The following is a 26,392-nucleotide window of genomic DNA, read 5'->3' as shown; positions in this document are numbered from 1 at the left end:
GGTGTATGTGTTAACAAGGTGATGCAGATGTGCCTTTTCATACTAAGAATTTTGAGAAATTTTAATTTTTCATGTTTCCATGGAAATAATTTCAGACTTAGTCTCTCAGGTTAGTCTTAGGGGTCGGTTTTGTTTCCGGAGCAGAACTTGAAAACTATGAGTGGTACGGTCTTGAAAGTTGGTATATGTGTTGATTAAGTAATATATGTGCCTTTTGATACTAAGAAATGTGAGAAATTTTAATTTTTAGCTCACCTGGACCAAAGGTCCGGTGGGTTTATGCCATGGGCTGCTGAGGTCAGTGTAAAGAGGTAGGGTCGGTTTCCTGCAGCAGAACTTGAAAAACATGACAAATAATATCTTGAAACTAGCCCTGTGATGACCTGGCGACTTGTCCAGGGTGTACCCCGCCTTTCGCCCGTAGTCAGCTGGGATAGGCTCCAGCTTGCCTGCGACCCTGTAGAACAGGATAAAGTGGCTACAGATAATGAGATGAGATGAGAGATATCTTAAAACTTGCATACATGTCAACCTTTGGTCAATCAAACCTGTATAACCAACCTCCAAAATCCGTATTTCCCTTATAAAATCCTTATAAGATGCAAATTAAAATAATTTACCTAAAATTTGAATGATAATTAACAATGATATAGCCAAGTTACTTTTTATTCAATATTAATAACAATAAACCTTCAGAATGAATACAAAGCTCCAATGTTTGACAAAAACACTGTCACTCTAATGTTCTGAATTGTACTCCATGACAGCTTTTTTAGCACTCTGCACCAATACTCACTAGGCTGCATGTCACAGCAAGTGTCTGTTACCCCTTTTCCACCAAATCAGTTCCAGGGCTGGTTCGGGGCTGGTGCTGGTTCACAACTCGTTCAACTTGCGAGCCAGCTGAGAACCAGCTTGCTTTTCCATCGCTCGCGGTGCTAAGAGAAGACACGTCATTACGTCGCTGTATACGTCAGTTACGTCGCTACGTTTGCATAAACCTTGGCGTGAATATCGAAGCAAAAACAACGCGGAAGAAGCAACAGCAACAATAATAATAATGGATGACTTCGCGTTTGTACAGCTGCTGCTTCTCGTCGCTTAAAAATGGCGATCTTTCGCGGTCTTGTTATTGTTGTCGGTCTTAACAACTCCGCCCCCCCGCTGACATAAGCGGTTCTTTCCTCTGGCCCAGCAGAGAGTTGGTGCTAGCCTGGAACCGGTTTTTCTGGCCCCAGAGCCAGTTCTTTGTCAGTGGAAACAGAAAACCCGGTTCCAAACTAAGCACTGGCCCCGAACCAGCCCTGGAACTGCTTTGGTGGAAAAGGGGCATGTGTTGATCTTGCCGGAGTGCCCATTCAGAATCTTTTCAGTCGCTAGTGAAAGTCGCTCAGGTAGAAATACGCGTTTCAAACGAAATGTTACTTCCCGGTTGGCGGGATTCTCGCAATGCGGTGTGCTCATGATCAAAAGTGGAACGAAGTCTCGCTACCACAAGATAACGCGCGATTTCATAAGACTCTTTACTGGCTGTCTGTGGTGTACAGTACGTTTGTAAATGTTATGCGCTCTTTTATCATCGTGGGAATTGATTATAGCTCTAAATAAATATTGAAGTTTTTTTTAAAGAATCCGTATAACTTTATTTGTACGCCCGTATACTACGTTTATTGAATCAAATCCGTATAAAATACGGACATTCCGTATAGGTTGACGTGTATGAACTTGGTATAAAGTTGGTATATAGGGCGGGGGATGTAGATAATTCTGTCTCCTTGCTTATGTTGTGTCACAGTTTGTTCATGTGCAGTTAATTTTAACATCTGTTTACACTCCACTCATCCTGTGAAAACAATTGACCCGCCTTGAGACTATAACAAATCTTAGGTGTCCTGTCAGCTGCTGCAGAGCTTCCTGTTCTTTTTTGGGAATAACTCGCCCATGCTTGATGTGAATGAAGTTGTAAAAGTGCGTGTGTGCAGGCTTTTTTTTCCCCTTTCACATTTAGTCACAGCTCTGCTCTGAAAAGTCTTGCAGGTAACATACACAAAACCACTTCCTGTAGCAACTCCAATCAGAGACTGTTAGAGTTGATGAAGAGTTGACTGACTGCTTTTTTTTTTTTTTCTTTTTAATTGCTACTGAATAAACAGATCCTGTTTAGACCTCAGTTGCTTGTAACATGGCATCAAATGCGTGTAAATAATGTTTTACATGCAGAACTTTTCACATTGTGACGTGGCTGTGTGTTTCCCCAGAACTCTATAGCGTCGTTTAAAGAGCTGTGCGGTTTGTCAGCGGTGGCCAATCTGAAACAGTGCATCCTGGCCCTGTCGTCTCGTCTCACGGGTGCCGACAACAACCCGCTCGTGCTGTTCAACCTGAAGGAGCAGTACCCCAGCATGGATGCCCAGGGGATGCTTCCTGATGTCCTAAAGAAGGTGCTCACTGCGTATGAGCTGGTGAGGATCCTTGCACTAATTTGTAAAATTGAAAACAACATGCAGAAATTTCTGCCAAACTTATTTGATCATATTTTTTTTATCCCTCTACTGGTTTGACGCAGTCCATACTATAAATACATCCCTTTTTTTTTTTTCTCATTAAGATTGAACACAGAGTTAATTTCACTCAGATCATTATGTAGCTCTCAGCATTAATAATGCAGAAAGCCAGATACACATTAGTCATTTACACACTGGTCATTTCACAGATTAGAGAGTCCTTTTTAAGCTGTGAAGATTCCATTTAAAGGTGACAAATCATACCTGAGAGCCACACAATGAGTTTTATTCAGCAAAGAAAGGAGCCAAGTGCAGTCTGAGAAAGGGAACGCACACACACACACACACACACAAATGGGTGGGATAGTCATTTAATCACTTAATCATCACATCACCTCATGGCTTATTCAGAGATACACTTCCTCATTCTGCTCTGTGTCATCTCACATACCCTGACATTTCAGGCAGATTTCAAATTACCAACCTGTGGTGGATGAATCTTTTGCCCGCGGCGCCCTAAGACAAGCAGATTGCATATCCAGGCTTACCTCAGTTCATGCACATTCAAAAGGCTGTTATTAAAACCAGGAGCGGCTCATGACCATGGATTTCGGTGCAGCAGGGCAATATTAATAACATCATCGCCTCAAACCAAACGAAAGGATATCACATCTCACTCATAGCTATTTAACAGTTAATCCACAAAATTGAGTCGTACATAAAGCATGGACGACGAGACTGAGTGGAATAGCTGTTTTATTTTGTCCGCATTCAATGGATTTTGAGAAACTGAGCATTTTTATTTGTATTTTTTTCTAGTGCTGTCAAAGTTAACGCGATGATAACGCATTAACGCGATCTCAATTTAACGCGACTAAAAAAAATAGTGCCATTAACGCAAATTCTAATTTGGCCCTGCGAGTCACCCGTACAGTAGTTCCTGTTGAGGCTTGTCGCGCGCTGCTTCAATAAGAGTACGTGTGAGTGATGGAGAAAGGCATACACAGTAAAAAATGGAGTGTCAATATTGCAGTGTAAACCTATTTTCCTCTGGATAGAGTAGTTATAACACTATGCAGAGTAAAATCGTCTAAATGGTAGTGTCAAAAGTGAGAGTTAATTCCCACTTGCACACAATGACAAAATCTACTCTGCAGGGTGATGATTCCCCGCGAAAATACAATATAGAGTCAGATTAACTCTGAAAATCTTAGGCCGAATCCCATTTCACCCCTTGGACCAACCCCTTGGCCCTTCCCCTCCATTTTGCGCGTTCACGTGAAGGGGTAGGGGTATCCCAATCCCAGTTAACGCGGAGGGGTAGGGGAAGGGGTAGGGCTTCTGTACCCCTCCAAACGGAGATTTTCCTGGAGCTGACTCCGAACGAAGGGTTTGAGTGATTTCCCACAATGCCATGCGGATTTCAGCGAGATTTCATGCGGATTTCAGAAAGATGGCGGTTCCCGCGGCGAAAGATTGTCATAAATGTATTTTCTCCATTATTTACGTGTTTTAAGTTGTTATCCAGAGGAAACACGCCGCTTGATTCGCTTTCGAGCTGAGAATGAGCAGCGATTTCTGAAATCCAAGCTGCTGCTAAAAAGCTTTGGGAGTGAGTATTGTTTTCGGTTGCTTGACTGCGTACGTTTTGTTCTGTTATTCTCGCTTTTATTGTTTACATGAGTGTTCTGACACCTCATTCTGTCGGATGTGGTGCACGAAGCGCCAAAGATATCCCATTCAGTGGTGTTAGTTAACAAATCACACCCTGCCAGCAGAGATTTCTGGCTCTGACTGTAGCGGCTGGTCGCAGCCAATGACGCATTTGGTCGCGCTTTGCTAACGTAAACGCTGACGGAGGTACGCGATGACGTATGCGATCGTTGAAGGGCTATCCCAATACGTAAGGGTTGAATTTCAAGCCCTATCCCTTGTAGCTCAGTTTCAAGGGGAAGGGCCAAGGGGAAGGGGGAGGGGTAGGGGTAGAAATTAGAATTGGGATTGGGCCTTACACTATCTATAGTGTTAAATATTTTTACACACCTCATTGTTAATTTTGACACAAAATAGAGTAAAATTAACTCTAAAAATCTTACACTGGCTATAGAGTAAATTTTACACTGATTTTGGCCCAATCCCAATTCTAATTTCTACCCCTACCCCTCCCCCTTCCCCTTGGCCCTTCCCCTTGAAACTGAGCTACAAGGGATAGGGCTTGAAATTCAACCCCTACGTATTGGGATAGCCCTTCAACGATCGCATACGTCATCGCGTACCTCCGTCAGCGTTTACGTTAGCAAAACGCGACCAAATGCGTCATTGGCTGCGACCAGCCGCTACAGTCAGAGCCAGAACCAGAAATCTCTGCTGGCAGGGTGTGATTTGTTAACTAACACCACTGAATGGATATCTTTGGCGCTTCATGCACCACATCCGACAGAATGAGGTGTCAGAACACTCATGTAAACAATAAAAGCGAGAATAACAGAACAAAACGTACGCAGTCAAGCAACCGAAAACAATATTCACTCCCAAAGCTTTTTAGCAGCAGCTTGGATTTCAGAAATCGCTGCTCATTCTCAGCTCGAAAGCGAATCAAGCGGCGTGTTTCCTCTGGATAACAACTTAAAACACGTAAATAATGGAGAAAATACATTTATGACAATCTTTCGCCGCGGGAACCGCCATCTTTCTGAAATCCGCATGAAATCTCGCTGAAATCCGCATGGCATTGTGGGAAATCACTCAAACCCTTCGTTCGGAGTCAGCTCCAGGAAAATCTCCGTTTGGAGGGGTACAGAAGCCCTACCCCTTCCCCTACCCCTCCGCGTTAACTGGGATTGGGATACCCCTACCCCTTCACGTGAACGCGCAAAATGGAGGGGAAGGGCCAAGGGGTTGGTCCAAGGGGTGAAATGGGATTCGGCCTTTGAGTGGGACCAAATGTTATCTGACAGAGAGTTAAATTTAACTCTTAAAGAGTAAAATTGACACTATGATTTTTACTGTGTAGACATATAAGCATCCTCGCCACCATATTGGATGTGGCAAAGTGGAGATTCTTCAACCGTCTCTGGTATAGCGTCTAGACAGTAGCCGAGAATAAAGATGCCTCATTCATGTGCTGCGTTTAACTGTACCGACAGGTTTACCGTCCAAACGAGATCACATGGGATTACCTTTCACAGGTGAGACTGGAAAAATACTTTTCAATACTGTTCCTTCAGTCTTCAGTTTCCCAGCTCATCTCCACCGGGTAGGTGTAGAGTTATAAGCAGTGAGAATTAGATAATACAGCGCCACACTATGATGAACGTTTTTGAACATATAATGAATGTTTTTATTTTTGTTATCTGTTTTTTCTTCTTTTATGGCAAATACTTCTCTTCAAAAGAAACTAATGAAGAGTAAAATAAAACATTTTTTTTATATTCACAGTGATATGCACTTTATTTTTCATCCCTTGGTTTTCTCATCTAATATGGAAGTTATGGATGTCAGTGGCTGTGACAAGACATGTTATGCTCTGTAATAAAAAAAAACAAACATTGGTACAAAGCAAGCCCATTCACTTTTTATGCTGATAAGAGAATTACAATGGTTTTTCATGTGATAAAAATGTGCGATTAAATTGCGATTAATCGCGAGTTAACTATGACAGTCGCGACATTAATCGCGATTAAATATTTTAATTGCTTGACAGCACTAATTTTTTCGCAAATTCGATCAATAAAAACTTTATACAAAACGTCCGACAAAATAATTTCCGCTTAAAATGTAAACAAACCGGCAAAATGACGGGAGCAATTTGTGAAAAATACGATGATGATAATTTTTGAAAAATAAAAACGGTATGTTTGAACCATCACATACTTTCATTCCATATTTTGTTGCTTTTTATGTATTTTTTGGGATTTTGTTTTCAAGTAGTTTTTATTTCATCCTCAGTTGGTTCAGCAACACGCCCCGCCATTTTGTTTTTCTCTACTCATGGTATATGAGCTGATAGCCTAGTAGCAGAGTAGCCAATCAGAGCGCGCAACTGTTCATATCCAGTGAATGTGGATATAATATCTCATCTCATCTCATTATCTCTAGCCGCTTTATCCTGTTCTACAGGGTCGCAGGCAAGCTGGAGCCTATCCCAGCTGACTACGGGCGAAAGGCGGGGTACACCCTGGACAAGTCGCCAGGTCATCACAGGGCCGACACATAGACACAGACAACCATTCACACTCACATTCACACCTACGGTCAATTTAGAGTCACCAGTTAACCTAACCTGCATGTCTTTGGACTGTGGGGGAAACCGGAGCACCCGGAGGAAACCCACGCGGACACGGGGAGAACATGCAAACTCCGCACAGAAAAGCCCTCGTTGGCCACGGGGCTCGAACCCGGACCTTCTTGCTGTGAGGCGACAGCGCTAACCACTACACCACCGTGCCACCCTTGGATATAATATAATATAATATAATATAATATAATATAATATAATATAATATAATATAATATAATATAATATAATACAGTAATTATAACAATTGTATTATTTTGAAAATGTATGAAGCTGAAAGTACTGCTGAATGAAATTGCATATTTCAAAAGGAGTTTACTTTTTATCCCCCGCTGGCCGAAAGGCCTGAAGGGGGATTATGTCGTTGCAGTGTCCGTCTGTCCCAGGAAGGGTGCTCACCTTCTGAAATCAACTCCTCTCAGTCTTTGGAGGAATTTCACGAAACTTGGCAAGATTCTTTGTTATATGTCGGAAATACGCATATTACGGTTTCATTCAATTCGGTCACATTTTACCAGAGTTACAGCCCTCGATTAACAACCTTGTACTTTCACAGTTTCGTGAAGGTGCGCTCGCCTTCTGACATCAACTCCTCTCACAATTTTTGGACGAATTTCTCAAAACTTGGCAAAAGGCCTTGTTGTATGACAGTAATATGCAGATTGCGATTTAATTTCGTTTGTGAAAATGTTACCAGAGTTTTGACCCTTGATTAAATAATTTGTACTTTGACAGTTTCATGAGGGTGTACGTTCTTCTGAAATCAACTCCTCTCACAATTTGTATAGGAATTTCACCAAACTTGGCAAAAGGCTTTGTTATATGACAGTTATATGCAGATTGAAATTTCATTTAATTTGGGCAAATTTTACCAGATTTACGCCCTTGATTATTAACAAACTTGTAGATTGGCAATTTCATCAAGGTGTGCTTGCTTTCTGAAATCAACTTCCCTCACATTTTTTATTATCCCCCGTTGGCCGAAAGGCCCGAAGGGGGATTATGTCATGCCGATGTCCCGGGAAGTGTGCTCACCTTCTGAAATCAACTCCTCTCACAATTTTTGGAGGAATTTCATGCAACTCGACAGGATTCTTTGTTACCGGTATATGTCATTAATACGCATATTGCAATTTCGTTCAGTTCAGTCGCATTTTACCAGCGTTATGGCCTTATAGCATAGATATAGTTGCCAGCGGGGGATATTGTGCTCTCAGTGCACTCTTGTTAATTAATCTTTCCATTAGCAATTTCTGCATTTAATAAAGGGATTTACGCTTTTGTGTATGCTTTATGCATTCAGCTGCCACACAAGAGCAAAGCACAAACCTCCAGAAGCTCACGCGATCAATACTCGAGTGGCTCAAATGTTAGATTACATACAAAGTCAATCTGATCTGACTTCATTAACTAAATCTGAGCTCTCAAAACTCTCTAAAATCTCCATTCGTTACATTCTTTCTCACTCTGCCAGCTCGTCTTCGTGGCTGAGTGCAGAGAAGCTTTACAAACTGGAGAATCGTTCACATTCAGGGATTCCTGACAAAGAGCAGCAAATCCCCAAACTCTCACGCGCAGTCTCAGCACACTGTTCATATCAGTGGAGATGGACACGCTCATAACAAAACGGGCAAACAAACCAAACGGTGGAGGAGGGACTGGACGGGAAGATCCAGACAGCGAGGATCGAATGTTCTCTGGACGGAGTGAGATTGAAATAAACTCTGACAAAATGCAAGAACAATGCCGTTTAACGCATGTGTCTGTGCACTGTAAAAAAAAAAAATCCGTTGTTTTTACGGAAAAATACTGGCAGCTGTGGTTGCCAGAATAATCCTGTTAAAATACAGTGAAATGTAAACAACATTACAGAATAACTTGTACATTTCACTGGGATTCCATGTACAATTAATAACTAAATGTAAATTTTACAGGTATTCAATGTGCAATAATCAATACATAACTGCAGCGCTCGAAACTAACGGTGTCCCGACGTCCCGGGGACCATAAAAAATGTCATCGGGACACAAAATGATCGTATCTGGGACAATCCCGGGACAATGGAAAAAAATAGATCTAGAAAAAAAGTTCTACATTAATATTATTTACAAAGCCGTAACACATGCGTAGACATTCACCTAATTTGTCAATTTTAATTTGAAAACGTTAACAGCGAAAAATACATTAGTAGCTACACTTTCGATGCACCTGCATCCGTAGGCTACAGAGCAGCGCATTCTGTTCTAGAATCTTCGGCCGGAGTCCGCATTATATGGACTTGGAATGGAATTGCTACCGCACACGCTGCGCCGACTCTTGCCAGAACAAAAATGCTTAAGTGGTTGAAGCGGACCGACCGCGGGGAAGAAACTGAAAGCCCAGACATAACGTCTCCGGGACCTTCAGGATCCAAAGTGTCATCGCCTGGTCTGCAGGCAACGCTAGCAACTGAATGAACTTAATGAACACTGTTAGACACGTTATAAAATACAACAGGAATGATGTGGATGATATTGATGGAAGATACCGTTCAACAGAATAAGTGAGTTTTCTTGGTGTCTTTCTAGTTCAGAAAGTTTAGTCAGTCAGCAGCACAACTAGGCTCGGACCTGGCACTATGTTGATGTTGCTAACATTTGCACCCACGTTTCGGCAGCGAAAGTTCATAAAATGGATAACGGAAAGTTCATAAAAATGGATAACGGAAAGTTCATAAAAATGGATAACGGTAATGGTGAAAATTATAAGTTGGCCTTATAAGTGCCAACAGATATTCAAGGTATAAGTAGATGAAATGAACATAAAAGGGGTCTTATTTTCAACTAAAGTGTACTGCAGATGTAGGGAGTTGAAACATTTTCTGAATGAGCTAGTTGGCCCCTTTAAATAAACGGGTATCTATTCATACAGCGAGATCGCCAAAGTTTAATAAACTGAAAATGCAATAACTGTAATTTTGAAGTAGATGATGTATAGGACATGTGTCGCTTGTGTCTTGTGACTTATTGTAAAAATGATATAAAGGGTTCAAAATCGCATAGTTACAAATATAATAGTAACTTCATATGATAATATTAACCACTGGTTATTTCAGAGAGGAAAAAAATGGGGACACTATTGCTTCCATTCGGGACAATACAACACAGAATTCGGGACCACTGGGGGACACAAAGAAAAAAAGTTAATTTCGAGCCCTGCATAACTGTTAATTTTACGGATATTCATTGTACAATAAAAAAGCATCTCATCTCATCTCATTATCTCTAGCCGCTTTATCCTGTTCTACAGGGTTGCAGGCAAGCTGGAGCCTATCCCAGCTGACTTATCTGTGAAGATACTCAGTCATCCAGGTACATAGTAATCTGTGGTTGGTAGAAGAGAGCAACTGGACTTGCTTGAAAAGTCTTGAAGACGTTTCGCCTCTCGTCCGAAAGGCATCCTCAGTTCTGTCTGACTAATAGGGAGTATCAAGTATTTATCCTCTCATGGATCATCATAGAATCCGAATCAGAATGCTGATGGCTGCATTGTAGGTGGCTGATAGATGTCATAGACACCCACCTCTGTTCAGTGATGGTCGTTCCAGGTTGACAAAAATGAACGATCCTCTCTGGCTAAGATGTCTGCCAGTTTTCTGGAAGTCCTCTCATACTCCCGCACCAGTCGAAGGGAACTCATCCCAAAGTGCATAGAAACATATCTGTGAAGATACTCAGTCATCCAGGTACATAGTAATCTGTGGTTGGTAGAAGAGAGCAACTGGACTTGCTTAAAAAGTCTTGAAGACGTTTCCAGAAAACTGGCAGACATCTTAGCCAGAGAGGATCGTTCATTTTCGTCAACCTGGAACGACCATCACTGAACAGAGGTGGGTGTCTATGACATCTATCAGCCACCTACAATGCAGCCATCAGCGTTCTGATTTGGATTCTATTATGATCCATGAGAGGATAAATACTTGATACTCCCTATTAGACAGACAGAACTGAGGATGCCTTTCGGACGAGAGGCGAAACGTCTTCAAGACTTTTCAAGCAAGTCCAGTTGCTCTCTTCTACCAACCACAGATCCCAGCTGACTACGGCCGAAAGGCGGGGTACACCCTGGACAAGTCGGCAGGTCATCACAGGGCTGATACATAGACACAGACAACCATTCACACTCACATTCACACCTACGGTCAATTTAGAGTCACCAGTTAACCTAACCTGCATGACTTTGGGGGAAACCGGAGCACCCGGAGGAAACCCACACGGACACGGGGAGAACATGCAAACTCCGCACAGAAAGGCCCTCGCCGGCCACGGGGCTCGAACCCAGACCTTCTTGCTGTGAGGCGACAGCGCTAACCACTACACCACCGTGCCGCCAATAAAAAAAGCATCTAGGAATGAATTGCGAGTGTTCTCGATTATTGTTTTTTGTGGCTCCAAAATGATGGTTCCAAGCAATGATCTACTAGCCAGATATTTTATTTGATTTAGAGTTTTACGAAATGTGCCGGAGAGCCTCTATTGACATTTTTTTATTTTTTTAACAGGGCAATGATGTAATTTAAACTATCACATTCTGTTTTAGTATTACAGTTTGTCTGTGTTTAAACTACAACAATTTGTAAATTCTACAAAAAAATATGATCAATTCAACATATTCTTACTGTTAAATTAACAGTGGTATTTGGTTAGGAGTTTTACAGTATATTGATGTAAATTACACACTGCTTCATTGTTTTTGTATTTGCAGTTTTTTATGTCATGATTTTACATAAATTCACTGTTAATTCTACGGACATTTTTTTACAGTGTGATATTGATCTATTTGTTCTGTGAGTTATGAATGAATTATTTCACAAGAACAGCAATCCCTCTGGTTTCATCTTTAGATATTGTTGCACTTGTTCCTGCTTCATCGCTTTAAGTCACGAATTCTGAACATGGCACTATATTTTATCCATCCTGAAAGAGTTAACCAGACACAGGGTCAGTGGAGACCCAGTTCCTATTAAAGTGCTGATGACACGTTTTTGACATCTTTGGCGATGTTTTATAACATAAAAAGTAATTCCCGATGATCCATATATTAATTCACGAAGGCGCCTATTTTACAAGTTATGATAAAAAACGCGGCTATTTGGGCAAATTTGACGGGGCTGCAGCACCCAGGAGACGAATGAGGAGGAGGGGCTATATGACGTCAGCGAAAGATCCTTCCTCCTAACTTACCAGTTTGTTGTTGATGCGACAGGTGTTCAGTTTGTCATTATTAGTATTATTATTATTATACATTATATATATATATATATATATATATATATATATATATATATATATATATATATACACTGAACAAAAATATCAATGCAGCACCTAAAGATTTTATTTATTTTGTACATCCGATACTGATTTTTTTTCTGCCCACATCAAATGATAGTATAGCATACCAGTAAACATTTTTTGAAAAAAAAAAGTCCCTCTACTCAAGTTCTGAGCAGTGCCCAGACTTGAGATAATCCATGATCCAGTCGGGTGTGACCATTGCAGACAAAAATTTCACTGAGTAATGCATGTCATGACCATCCTTTATGTGGGGCCAATAAAAGGCCACCCTAAAATGACAAAAATGTTCAAATGTCAAGATGCCACAGATGACCAGAATCAACCGGGAACGAGCCATTGGCATGCTGCAGGCTGGAATGTCCATCAGAGCTGTAGGGCGTCAATTGGGGGTGCTATTCCACGATAATCCGCCTCCGACGACGATTTCAGCAGCATGGCACCACAGACAACATGCCACATGTCACCACTCCAGCACAAGACCGGCATATCCGTCTGACCCACCTGCGTGATCGGTGCCGGACTGCAACACGGACCGCAGATGAGACCATGGGGAGACACAATCGCAGGGTCAGCAGTCAAACTGTGAGAAACCGACTCAGAGAAGCTGGCCTCCATGCACGTAGACCTCATCGAGGATTGGACCTGACTGCTGGGCGACGACGTTCTCGTCTGGACTGGGCTCGGGCACATAGAAAATAAAAATGAAAATGAATTTCTATCTGAACATTTGTATTTCATAAAATATGGACCGCTGCGTTTATATTTTTGTTCAGTGTATATATATATATATATATATATATATATATATATATATATATATATATATATATATATAGTTATTATGCCTTCGCGTTGTGTTGCCGGCTTTTGCTCCAAAACCCCCAAGGATGGGGTAAGTTTATTCAAGTTTCCCAGAGATCCCGAGCTGCATGCGAAGTGGGTGAAGCAAGTCAGGCGCACTCGTGACAAGTGGGAGCCCTCACCAACATCCGTCCTGTGCTCTGAACACTTCGATTTGGATTGTTTTGACACCCTTCCCAGCTTAAAAGAATCTCTTGGGTGTTCAGTTCAGCACAAACGTGTGTTGCTACCATCAGCAGTGCCTACAGTATTCCGGAGGGGGTCTACTAGTAGCTATGCCGGATCCAGCAGTCGCCTGGGACAAGGCGACTCCTCCAAAGACAGTCCTCCTGTCAGAACATGTGTTGAGAAACGAAGGTATGTAGAGCTATAGAGTGCTCCGACATGATGCTAAAAATAGTAACACTGCGGTCTGCGCGGCCATCTTGGAAGTGACTCGCTCCAGAGCGCTCATAGAGTGCACATCATAGAGTACACATTCATGATAATCATAAATGTAATCATAAAGTCGGCGTGATATCAGTCATGTATTTGCTTGTGAAAGCTTGCGGCTTTCATGTAACTGCCGCCTAGCAACGAGAGGCAAAGGGTAAAGAGGGTAGGCTATCATAGATTCTATTCGGAAGTGATCAATACACGATTGCTTAAAAATTAGGTATTTTAACAATTTGCATCTGTTTTGTGATTATCGTGACACTTGTGTGTTATATAGAACCGTATGTCTTATCAGCACATCGAGGATCTTCCACCGGAGGCTTTAGCAAGTACTCGTAGCAACACTACACTTTACCCTTTGCCATGCGTTGTTAGGGAACGGTAGCAAGTACCCCGATGACCGACTTCAAGAATATGTAGAAAAAATTTAGAAATTATACTTTCCAAAAGTCATTTGAGCTTAAGGCCCGGTCCCACTGGCCGATGGACACAAAACGTCTGCAAAAAGGACACAGCGGACGAGCAAAATTTCGGGGGTGGCTCTATCCGTTTTCATCCGCTCCAGAAATGGACAAAATTGGCGAAAATTTGCGAAAACAGAACGGAAAAGAACGGACGTGGGTAGTATATAGCGGGGATGTTAAACGCATGTTCATAGGAAGCCTAGCGGATGAAAGCGGATGGAAGTGGATGACAGCTCCGAAGGGGTTACCGGTGATAACTGAGAAGCGGACGCATAGCAGAAAGAGCGGATGCATAGCGGATGAAGGGGATGCATCACGTACGCCTAACGGAAACAAAGGGGATGTTGCGTGGATGTATATCGGATGCAGACCGTTCACTGCGCATGCGGGGGGTATGAATTACGTCTGCTCCGCGGATATAAAAGGATGCAGCACGCACGCCGTCAGCATAAAGCGGAAAGACGTGCTGGCGGCTGCATCGATACATCTCTACTACATCTTGTTTTTGAAGAAGGCTACATTGATACATCTCTACTGAGATCCAGATGATTTTCTCCCCCTTTTTATACAAAATATCGATTGTCCGCTAGGTGTCCTTCTACATACTCTAGACATACTCCAGACATCCTAAATATACGAGATACATCCCAGATATAAACGCTTTGTCCGTTTTGAATACTTTATATACGAGATGCATACGCTTACATCCTTTCTATTTCCGTGCTACTAACGATGAATAGACGTTTCATGTACCTTATCTTTCCTCCCTCTTTCCGTTTTCAGCTGCAGCGGATGTGAGTTGCGAGGATGCCCAGAGGATGCAGAGAGGATACAGCAGACGTTTAACGGATGATAACGGACATAGAACGTTTGTTGCTCGTATATGTCGCGGATTTACATCGTACACGGCGGAAAGTTCATCCGTTCTAAAAGTTTTGTGCAGCTCAAAACTTTTTGCGCGGATGAAATCACAGTGGACGGATGCTCGATGGATAGAGCGTATGAAGCACGTATGCAATGAGTACACAATGGATGCATAGCGTTTTCCAACGGATGGCAAAGATTTTTTTACGTTTTACATCCTCTTTGCATCCGTAAGTGCAGTGGGACCGGGCCTTTAGTGTATTGCATTTCCATTTATATTGTAGGTTCTTGCTGATGTTTTTGCGGAGTATGACGCAGCTGCTGAATCAGAAGCTGCAGAGTTTGTATGTACTAGTTGTGAACATTCACATTATCATCAATCTCATTTATTTAAAATCAGATAAAATCATGCCATCATGATCACTGCTTAAAGTACCAGTATTTGGTTGTTCTTTTGTTCAGAGGAAGAGCGAGCACTAGAGAGTTCACCGGCGTTTTCATGCGCCATTTCCATTGAGTAGAACAGCCAGTGAACCGCAGCGTGTTCTCCCGCTGACGTCACAGCATGGCCGCGAACCCAGTTTTCTTGCGCTGTGCAATTAAAAGTTGGATATTCGCGTAACAACAGCTTCTTTTCACGTAATTATAACAGAAATCTAACATGTTTGCCATGTTGTATAGTTTATTTAAGAAATTGCATAGAGTCATGTTCGTGTCATCAGATCTTTAAGATTTCCAGTGAAATGTAAAATCCATTGAGTATTTCTCTGAGGAAGACGTGGGCAGGGCAGGGCAGGGCAGGCCAGGCCTTCTCCCTCCCAGTGGTACAGTTATATGATCCCACAACCATGGAACAAAAAAAGGGAAAGAAATGAATACAAAAGCGGTTTAAAAATAGGCTTTCCTGTCAGTCTCCACACACAAATCCCTCTTTGAAACCCCTAAGCATAAAAAGCAACGTCTCATCGCTTCAAACATTCAGATTTATCCGTGCGTGTGGACGAGCTGCTTGGATTGCACATTCATCCATCTTGTACGTCAGAAGATAGTTGCAGACATAACCAAACACGTTTTTTGGTTTTGTTTTGGCAGTGTCTGACATCCTAAGACATGCCTAAACAGATTTCTTTTTACAGCTTCAATTAAAGGGAGTGACAAAAATGGTGTCTCGTCTTGAAGGTACGGTAGCTTCGACTATCCTGGACTTCACAACGGATCACGTGTCACTCGAGACCAGTGAGATACTGTATATCTTAATACTCTGCTTCTTTCTTTATAATTTGAAGATACTCCATTGGTACGCGATGTCCTCTTGAAGCCAGCGAGTGCTTTTTTAGTTTACCAACTACAGAGACATGCTTACATCCCCATCCCCTCCTCCTTCTTCTCCTCTTCCTCCAAGTGTCCTCTGCTATAAATACCCCGTGCATACTGCTGGGCCTGCCACCAAGGCTGTAATTTCTGCAGTCATTAGGAACCTAATCACAGTAGACACGTCGGCCTCGAGACTGTCGCTGCAGCTGCGGAATGTGACTAAGAGCAGCTTCCACACCGCCCATCGCTTTCCTCGGCCTCCCAGCATGACTGCGGGAACCACATCAGACACCGGAGATCTGGAGACTGTGGTCCTGTTTGAATTAGGATCAAGTCTGAGGTGAAATGTACAGTCGGTGTTCACAAAACCTCAGTAAACCCTCATGTTCGGATTATACAGAGTGCGTTTCTCTCATTTTGTTGGCTTTGGAGCTGATAGCGTACCGATTTGTTTTTGCCAAATAAGAGCAATTGGTGCCGGTTAACTCGTGGATCAAGAGACAGATTGTTGTCTGCTGTAGCCTCGCCAAAGAGCCGAAGACTTGACAAAGTAGCATTGATTGATCCACGAGACGCATTGAACACAGCCTTCTGCTTTTGATGGGCTGGCGCACAACATGCTGTAAAGCAGCTGCTCTCGTGTTTCTCGCTCTCTCTCTCTCTCTCTCTCTCTCTCTCTGTCTCTCCTCTGAATCTAAGCGAAGAAAGACAATCTGCAATTTAATAAGCGACCTTCTCATGCTTTTAGCCACTACGGGAATGTACAAGTCAATTAGTCTAACCTGAAGACCAGTTCCCTTGGCACGAAATGAAGCCAAGTTAGAAAAACTCTGTATAAGACTGCTCCAGTTTTAAGTAATGCACCATTTCTTCTTCTTCTTCTTCTTCTTCTTTTTTTTTTTTTTGGGGGGGTTGATATTAATTGCTCGTGACAGTAGCACCTAATGTCCCATAATTAATGAAATGCTACCGCAAAGTGGTTTGTTTTTCAAGCTGTAAATTAACTCTTGATAGCCTGCAAGTTTTTTTGTTTTCCCCTTCATTTATAGCTTCGGTATTTCAGCATTTTTGAGTTTCTCTTTCAAATAAAGTGGGAGGGGAAAAAAAAAGCTCCCATAGGCACATTTTAACAATAATCATAAATTTGTGATTGCAGCTTTCATTTTTAAGTAGCTCCCATGCAAGGATATGATAAGGAGGTTGCATTGTCAGCAACCGTGTGAGAAAATCGTGTCACCATCTGTCTTGACAGATGCTTCCATCCAAATAAAAGTGCTGAAGTGACTAGAAACGAATATATTATTCAATATATTATAATGGCGGCACGGTGGTGTAGTGGTTAGCGCTGTCGCCTCACAGCAAGAAGGTCCTGGGTTCGAGCCCCGTGGCCGGCGAGGGCCTTTCTGTGTGGAGTTTGCATGTTCTCCCCGTGTCCGCGTGGGTTTCCTCCGGGTGCTCCGGTTTCCCCCACAGTCCAAAGACATGCAGGTTAGGTTAACTGGTGACTCTAAATTGACCGTAGGTGTGAGTGTGAATGGTTGTGTGTGTCTATGTGTCAGCCCTGTGATGACCTGGCGACTTGTCCAGGGTGTACCCCGCCTTTCGCCCGTAGTCAGCTGGGATAGGCTCCAGCTTGCCTGCGACCCTGTAGAAGGATAAAGCGGCTAGAGATAATGAGATGAGAATATATTATAATACGTGTGATGGATAATATGTCTGAAGAGAAAAATATTGAACAGTTCTCATCTCATCTCATTATCTCTAGCTGCTTTAGCCTTCTACAGGGTCGCAGGCAAGCTGGAGCCTATCCCAGCTGACTATGGGCGAAAGGCGGGGTACACCCTGGACAAGTCGCCAGGTCATCACAGGGCTGACACATAGACACAGACAACCATTCACACTCACATTCACACCTACGGTCAATTTAGAGTCACCAGTTAACCTAACCTGCATGTCTTTGGACTGTGGGGGAAACCGGAGCACCCGGAGGAAACCCACGCAGACACGGGGAGAACATGCAAACTCCGCACAGAAAGGCCCTCGCCGACCCCGGGGCTCGAACCCAGGACCTTCTTGCTGTGAGGTGACAGCGCTAACCACTACACCACCGTGCCGCCATATTGAACAGTTATTCCACGAAATCGAGTCGTGCATGAATTGATTGCGGCTATAGAGATCTTGCAGTCACGTGACCGGAAATACACAGCCGCCATCTTGTCGGTAAAAAACACAGCTGAATACTGCTGCACTCGTGTACAGAATGGATCAATTTCAACCGACGGACTACACGGCTCATTTTTCTAATGAATAGATAACTAGATATATGTCTAAAATAAACGATCTACAGATTAGTGACCCTTATGGCTTACCGGACGTAGTTTTCACGACCGTGTCAGTGGATATTGAACTGCCAGCGGAATACCCAGATGTGTATAATTACCTCATTAACTTTCCCTCGCTGTTCAGTGGTGAAGCACTGCGTGCTTATAAATCTCTGGACAGTTATCTTTACAGAAATTCAGGATTTGTCAGCCGCGGCATCTTGTAAACAAGAAAATAATCTTCATTGGACGGGTAAGTCACTTAAGTATTGAGTATAGCACTGACCAGCCGATTATAGAATAGAATAGAATAGAATAAGGTAATTCCAGCTGTAATTCCAAATCGTCCTTCTTGTTTACCATGGATCTGGCGTTGGAGAGGTAGAGGCTTGGCAGTGGAGGTTTGAGTGGCTGTTTTCTGAGCTTAGTCAACAGGCCGGCTCTGCCTGCAGCCTCGCTTTTGCTTCCGCTCCTGACGCCGCCTCCTTCGCTTTGCTTCTGATAACAATCCACGGAGACCCCGCTGGTCTCGCTATCTCGTCCGGAATGTTGTGCATGCGATGGAAATCGCTACAAACCATCATTTTCTGCTGGAAACCAATGTCCAGTAAGTCCATATGGTTGTAGTGGATATTGAAGTCCGGTACAGACGAACAACACGCAAAAATACACACAAAAAACATAAAAAACGTGCACAGGTAGGGAGAGCTTGTAGCCGCAGCCGTTGTAGTAGAATTGTATATAGTAGGGTTTTCCAGAAGAAAAGGTAGAAGTAGAAGCAGAAGTAGAACCAGAAGTAGAAGTAGAAGGCGGAAAATGGCGTTTGACCGACAAGATGGCGTCTGTCACAATCTGGATCGGCTGTGACGTCACATGCAAGTGCTCCATAAGCGATGTATGATGAGATTGAGTGGAATAACTGTTTTATTCTATCCACGTTCACTGGATTTTCAGAAACGGAGCATTTTTATTTTTGTTTTTTTTGCAAATTCGATAAATAAAAAACTTGATGCAAAGCGTCCGACAAAATAATTTCCGCTTAGAATGTAAACAAACCGGTGAAATGACAGGAGCAATTTGTGAAAAATGCTATAATAATAATTATAATAATAATTTGTGAAAAATAAAAACCATACATTCTTACCATCAAATACTTTTAATCCATATTTTGTTGCTTTTTTTTTTGTATTTTTGGGGTTTTGTTTTCGAGTAGAGTTTTTCTTTCATCCTCGGTTGGTTCAGCAACACGCTCCACCATTTTGTTTTTCTCTACCCATGGTATATGAGGTGATATCCTAGTAGTAGAGTAGCCAATCAGAGCACGCGATTGCTCATATCCAGTGAATGTGGATAGAATAAAATGAGATATGCTGTTATAGGAAAAATAATCAGTGACAGGGTGATGTGATGTGATGTGATGTGATGTGATGTGATGTGATGTAGCCTGACCTGAAGAGCAGAACAGCAAGTACAGTACATTGTACATTTTAATCCCTTTATAGTTGCATTTAATGTTGTGAAGCATCCACAAAGCAAGTTAGCTCCTTTTATTAGTTTGGTTATTTTTGTTGGTGACTCGTCAGCTGATCTTTCTTCTCTCTCGAAGTTCATAAGACAAAACTTTTTTTTTTTTAGGTTTTTTTTTATCCCCCACTGGCCGAAAGGCCCGAAGGGGGATTATGTCACAGCGATGTCCGTCCATCTGTCCGTTTGTCCCAGGAAGGGTACTCACATTCAACTCCTCTCACAGTTTTTGGAGGAATTTGACCAAACTTGGCAGCATTCTTTGTTATATGTCGGTAATACGCAGATTATAATTTCGTTAAATCCGGTTACATTTTACCAGAGTTACAGCCCTTGATTAACAAAATTATAATTCGACAATTATGTGAAGGTGTGTTTTCCTTCTGAAATCATCTCCTCTCACAATTTGTGGAGGAATTTCACCAAACTTGGTAAAAGGCTTTGTTATATGACAATTATACGCATATTGCGATTTAATTTCGTTTATGAAATCAAGGTGTGCTTGCTTTCTGAAATCAACTTCCCTCGCAATTTTTGGAGGAATTTCACGAAACTTGACAGGATTCTTTGTTATATGTTGTTAATACGCATATTGCAATTTTGTTCAATTCAGTCGAATTTTACCAGAGCTATGGCATCATTGCCGGGGGGGGATATTGTGCTCTCAGAGCACTCTTGTTATAATAATAATTGTAATAATTCAATACTTATTTTGCACAAATTAGCATTTAAATATGATCAAATGCATGTTACAGACATTAATAAATAGCTAAATTACAAACATTGTCTATTGTACAAAAATATATAAAAAATTCAATATAAAACATAACATATCTAAAACAAAAGAAATTTACATTGCTTCTTATCTAAAATTCATCTCATCTCATTCATCTCATTATCTCTAGCCGCTTTATCCTGTTCTACAGGGTCGCAGGCAAGCTGGAGCCTATCCCAGCTAACTACGGGCGAGAGGCGGGGTACACCCTGGACAAGTCGCCAGGTCATCACAGGGCTGACACATAGACACAGACAACCATTCACACTCACATTCACACCTACGGTCAATTTAGAGTCACCAGTTAACCTAACCTGCATGTCTTTGGACTGTGGGGGAAACCGGAGCACCCGGAGGAAACCCACGCGGACACGGGGAGAACATGCAAACTCCGCACAGAAAGGCCCTCGCCGGCCACAGGGCTCGAACCCGGACCTTCTTGCTGTGAGGCGACAGCGCTAACCACTACACCACCGTGCCGCCCCTTATCTAAAATTATTTATCTTTATTTTCATACAAATATTGCAGTTGCAAAATCAGTTAATGAAATGTTTCTATGAAAAATTAATCAGAATATGATGGAAATCTCATAATAAAATATAATAATGATACATTAATCTGATCAGTTGCACGATATAAAATTTGTCCATAAGCAGCCCAAAACAAAAATGTTTTAACCAAAGTCTTAAAATGCTCAAAATTCTCCTCGTGTCTGATTTCACGAGGAACAGCATTAAATAGTTTAGGTGCTGCAGCAGCGAAGGCCCTGTTGAGGTGGGGATTTTATTCTGTCAGACAAACTACCAAACGTGACTCATCTGTCCTTAAGAATTTCCCTGAGTAACTGTTACAAAATGCCAACACTGGGAACTCCTTCCAAAAATAAACATCTCCTGACAGAAAACTTGGATCAACCTTTTATTATTTAATAAAAAAACAGTTTGTTTATATTTGCTATATGTCATGTAAAGTTTGAATATTTACTTGACTATCACTCACAGTACAGATATTTATCATAGAAGATGGTAGAACAGGATAGTGGTATCGGTTTCTCTGTTTATCAACCTGAAATGCAACTCCCTGGTTGTGGGTTCTTAGCTAATATGCCACCACGGCTTCTATGAACCGCAGTGTGACAGTTTGGTTTTACAAGTACCAAGCCTTCTTGTCATTTTTCATTTTTGCTCACGATGCATTATTAACCCCCTGGGATCTGAGGGTATTTTCTTGCACGCTCATGATTTTGCCATGCTCTGATAATGTTGTCAATTTCAACAAATCGAAGCAGTATTTTCAAAATCATATGACTTTTGGTATTCTGCACAAGTTCAGCTACAATAATACCTCTGTAGTCTGTATGTCATGATTGTACTTAAAAAAAAAAACAGATAAATGAAGATGTTGTAAAAAGCAGTTTTAGAACTGTGTTGGAATGTGTGAAAAAAACATGACCTTACCCATTGTGACAAACCGTTTTGGTCACTTGAGGTGATTCTGTTCAGTCTTCGGAATGGATCAAGCACAAAAACTTGATTTGGACAATTAACTGGCCATCAAAAAAATTATGCCACTGTTTTGGGATAAAGGGTTGGCAGTGGAAGGGGTATTCAACGAGAAGAGTAAAAAAATTTATTCCATTCAATGAGAAGAGTGAAAACCCCTCCCACTGCCAACTCTTAATCCCATCTGGTCAAGTCCCAATGGGTAAGGCCATGTTTTTTCACACATTCTAACACAGTTCTAAAACTGCTTTTTACAACAGCTTCATTTATCTGGTATTTGACTTTATTTTGGTATTTGACTCTTTTCAGTGTGTCTTAAAATTAACTTTTGTACTATTTTACTCAGTTCAGAGTCACAACGAACTCTGCTACACAATTACTCTGTAATTTTGCTCCCACTCCAACTCCAAATTTTACTCTCTAAACTCAAAGTAGAGCAAAATTAACCATTTTTGAGGAAGATACTTTTAACTCTGGAAGAATTGCTCAGTCATTTTTCCTGTGTATGCACTACAGCGTGTGCATATCAACCGATCTGCTCATCAGAAATAGGAGAAATATTTACACTTACTGGAGATGATCTTTGGCTGGATCGAGTTAAAGTAAAAAAAAAAAGCCACCGCCCATCATCAGTGTCACAGTTCTCAAGATTGAATTCAATCACTGTCCTGAATGATCTGAAGCGCATAAAATCCGCGCGCCATCTTGCAACAAGTTTTACCTCCAAATAGTCTAAACTATGTCTGACAGATTTTATCCTGTTTACAGTGGACGTTCCCACCGTGAAAAAGAAAGAGTGAACATGATTATCATGTTGTTAGCATGTGAAAAGTCTTTTATGAATGTGTAAGTGGACGCTCAGCGCTCCAACTCCGGTGTGACTGAGTAAGGTGACAAGTTTTATGTTTCATCTAATTTAGGTAATTTAAAAAATATAATATTATTTGGCAGTGAGCATATAGGAAAGTGTAAAGTATAAAGTTTCTGTAAATATGTTTATCATGCTTGTATGATGAAAAACTCGCAAAGATATTTGTCTAAATACATGACCTACTCATTCTAAACCTGTCGAACTTCGCCGGAGAAGTTCTCGACCCCAGAGGGTTAATAACTTGAAAGCTTACACTGCCACTCGAATGCTTGTCAACCCCAAGAGTTTGTTTTATTACAGGCTAATCACCATTATTCTATCCACATTCACCGGATATGAGCAATTGCACGCTCTGATTGGCTACTCTACTACTAGGATATCAGCTCATATACCGTGAGTAGAGAAAAACAAAATGGTGGAGCGTGTTGCTGAACCAACCGAGAACGAAATAAAAACTCGACTCGAAAACAAAACTCCTCAAAAAATACAAAAAAAAAGCAACAAAATATGGAATGAAAGTATTTGATGGTCAGAACATATCTTTTTTTCAAGAATTATTATTATTATTATCGCATTTTTAAGCATTAAATTGTTTGAAATTTTTTTTAGACTGGTTCAAAAGCTCAAAGAAGTTTGAAAATTACAGAACTGAAATGTCAGAGGAAGAATTGAATAAATGTCTAAAGCGATTCTATACCTCGGCACAACAGCAAGACGGCACTCTCTACAAAAAAACAGCACTAAAATCAATTCGTGCAGCCATCAATAGGTTTAAGAGGTCCACCTTTAAGAAGCGGAAATGATTTTGTCGGACGTTTTGTATAAAGTTTTTATTTATTGAATTTGCAAAAAATAAGAATAAAAATGCTCAGTTTCTCAAAATTTAGTGAATGTGGATAGAATAAAACAGTTATTCCATTCAATCTCGTCGTACACGGCTTAGAGGCTGTCAGCTCATGTACGACTCGATTTCGTGGAATAACTGTTAATTATTGACCCAGACCAAACAAAGTAGTACAGAATAGCAGTGAAATAAGGAAACTTAAATCTCTGTGGAACGTATTAACCATTAACCATTCCTCGACTCTAAATGAGTGTTTTATTAAAGGTAGGCGTACTTGGAGGGTTAAGCTTATAAATAAAAGACTCCTAGACAGCGCTAGTATTAAAGGTGGACTGCCTTTCAGACTTTTCAAGTGTAGGTCATAAAAAGAATTTTCCTGACACCCAATTATTTTTGTTTAGTGGACCGAAAGCAACTGAATTCGAATCACAGACTTCCAGTTCTATTAGTTTTTTTTTTAATAGAACAATTAATGAATTTAAGGCCACGTGGCCCTAAATTCTCCGCTATTTTTTCCTGCTTCACCATGACCCAATACAAGATACTACATCATGCATCATGTGGTGGGTGTTACGGCTATGGTGTTGGGGGTGTGGGGTTTTTATGTCTCTCTCCAGGTACCACCCTCCACCTTTGCTGTGAGTGGTTAGCTGCACCAGCGCTTAATTGTTCAACGGAAGCGGCTGTTTTAAAAGACCCGGGGAAACCTACGGACGGGGCCGTTGGCCAGACAGCAGTGTGGATGCTGTGTGCGCGCGTAATTTAACCCTGTATTACAGAGATCACTCTGTGTGTGTGTTTTTTGGTGTTGTCGGATTACAGCAGTTATGCTGTGTGGATAACTGAAATCTGATTTCAGTTAACAGAGATTACGCTGTGTGTGTGTTAATATTGGTGTCGCGGTGCGCCTAGGTTTCATAGGGAGGGGTTTTAGGTTTTGTTTTCCGTTTTGTTGTGACCCTTTTATCTTTTTTGTTTTATAAATAAACTCACTCACGTATTTCCGTTTCCCCTCTATTTTGTTTTTTCTTCTTCTCTCGGTTGACGTATTTTGTTACTTCCCCCATTCCCTGGACTTAGTCCTCGGGGACGTAACAGTGGGCTTTTCCCGTTCACGCAAGCCATTGTGGGATACAAATTTGAAACAGGAGAGAAAAATGGAGGACGTGAGTGTGCGAATGAAACGTGAAAGACCGACTACAGTAATGGAAAGCGAGAAGAAAAGACGTTATGTTCTATACCAGGGGTATTCAATTAAAAGTCACTGAGGTCCAGTTATTAAATTTTGTCCAAGTAGAAGGTCCGAACCGAAGTCCAGCTTGTGTCTTATAGCCTTCCCCTATGTCCACATTTTCATATGGTTTCAATAATATTTATTGTTCATTTCCAATGCAGGAAATGAACTGAGTGCACAACTATCTCATCTCATCTCATTTCATTATCTCTAGCCGCTTTATCCTGTTCTACAGGGTCGCAGGCAAGCTGGAGCCTATCCCAGCTGACTACGGGCGAAAGGCGGGGTACACCCTGGACAAGTCGCCAGGTCATCACAGGGCTGACACATAGACACAGACAACCATTCACACTCACATTCACACCTACGCTCAATTTAGAGTCACCAGTTAACCTAACCTGCATGTCTTTGGACTGTGGGGGAAACCGGAGCACCCGGAGGAAACCCACGCGGACACGGGGAGAACATGCAAACTCCGCACAGAAAGGCCCTCGCCGGCCACGGGGCTCGAACCCGGACCTTCTTGCTGTGAGGCGACAGCGCTAACCACTACACCACCGTGCCGCCCACTACTATCTCTTTTACCATAAATAAAAGTCGTCCCAGGAAAATAAATTCAAGGCTTTTATTTCAGATTAAATTAAACAGAAACCTCAGAATAAAATAAATAAATAAATAAAAAAGTGCAAACAGAGTGGAATAACTCCTTTTTCTCTTAAATTAAAGAGGTCCCAACCTGAAGAATTGAAGGCCTACACTTCAAGTAAAAAAGTCAAGTCAGAAAACATTCACTAAAAAGTGCAAACAGAGCGTTGACTTCACATTTTCTCTTCTTTGTTCTTAAAATAAGGAGGTCCCAGCCTAAAAAAATGAGGGCCTACTTTTCAAGAAAAAAAAGTCCACATTTTCAGAAAACAAGTGGGTTTTTGGGGGGGAAATGCAAACAGAACATTTTTCTTTGAACTTTTCTCTTTTAATTCTTCTTTTACTCTTCTTAATGAGAAAAACGGGCATGTGGCTGAGCTGCCAGCAATTTAAATCTTGGTTGGAGTGCCATTCTCATGCAGATATGTCGGTCTTCATTGTTGAGCCTAGAACGGTGCTTGGTTTTGACAATGTTCATCGTGGAAAAAGCCGACTCACTGCTGTAAGTCGATCCAAACATAGTCGAGGTGTGCAGTGCTCCTTTGATTAGACCAGGGAACACACTCCAATGTGTTTGTGTTGCCCCAAAATCCACGCTACT

At 41.7% G+C, this 26,392-nt stretch overlaps 1 protein-coding gene across 1 annotated transcript in view; it reads left to right on the top strand.

Annotated features, from left to right (window-relative positions):
* Positions 1–26,392, top strand: part of LOC132867446 (inactive phospholipase C-like protein 2) — a 174,607-nt gene that overhangs the window by 112,066 nt on the left and 36,149 nt on the right. Inside the window, exon 3 of the mRNA XM_060900363.1 lies at positions 2,259–2,462. Coding sequence (XP_060756346.1) covers positions 2,259–2,462 — 204 coding nt within the window. The remainder of the gene's footprint in view (positions 1–2,258; positions 2,463–26,392) is intronic.

The sequence above is a fragment of the Neoarius graeffei genome, chromosome 19 (assembly GCF_027579695.1).
Source record: "Neoarius graeffei isolate fNeoGra1 chromosome 19, fNeoGra1.pri, whole genome shotgun sequence".
In the NCBI taxonomy this organism is placed as follows: Eukaryota; Metazoa; Chordata; class Actinopteri; order Siluriformes; family Ariidae; genus Neoarius; species Neoarius graeffei.
Note: the sequence above shows the minus strand (reverse complement) of the source record. Positions and strands in the feature narration are given on the sequence as shown.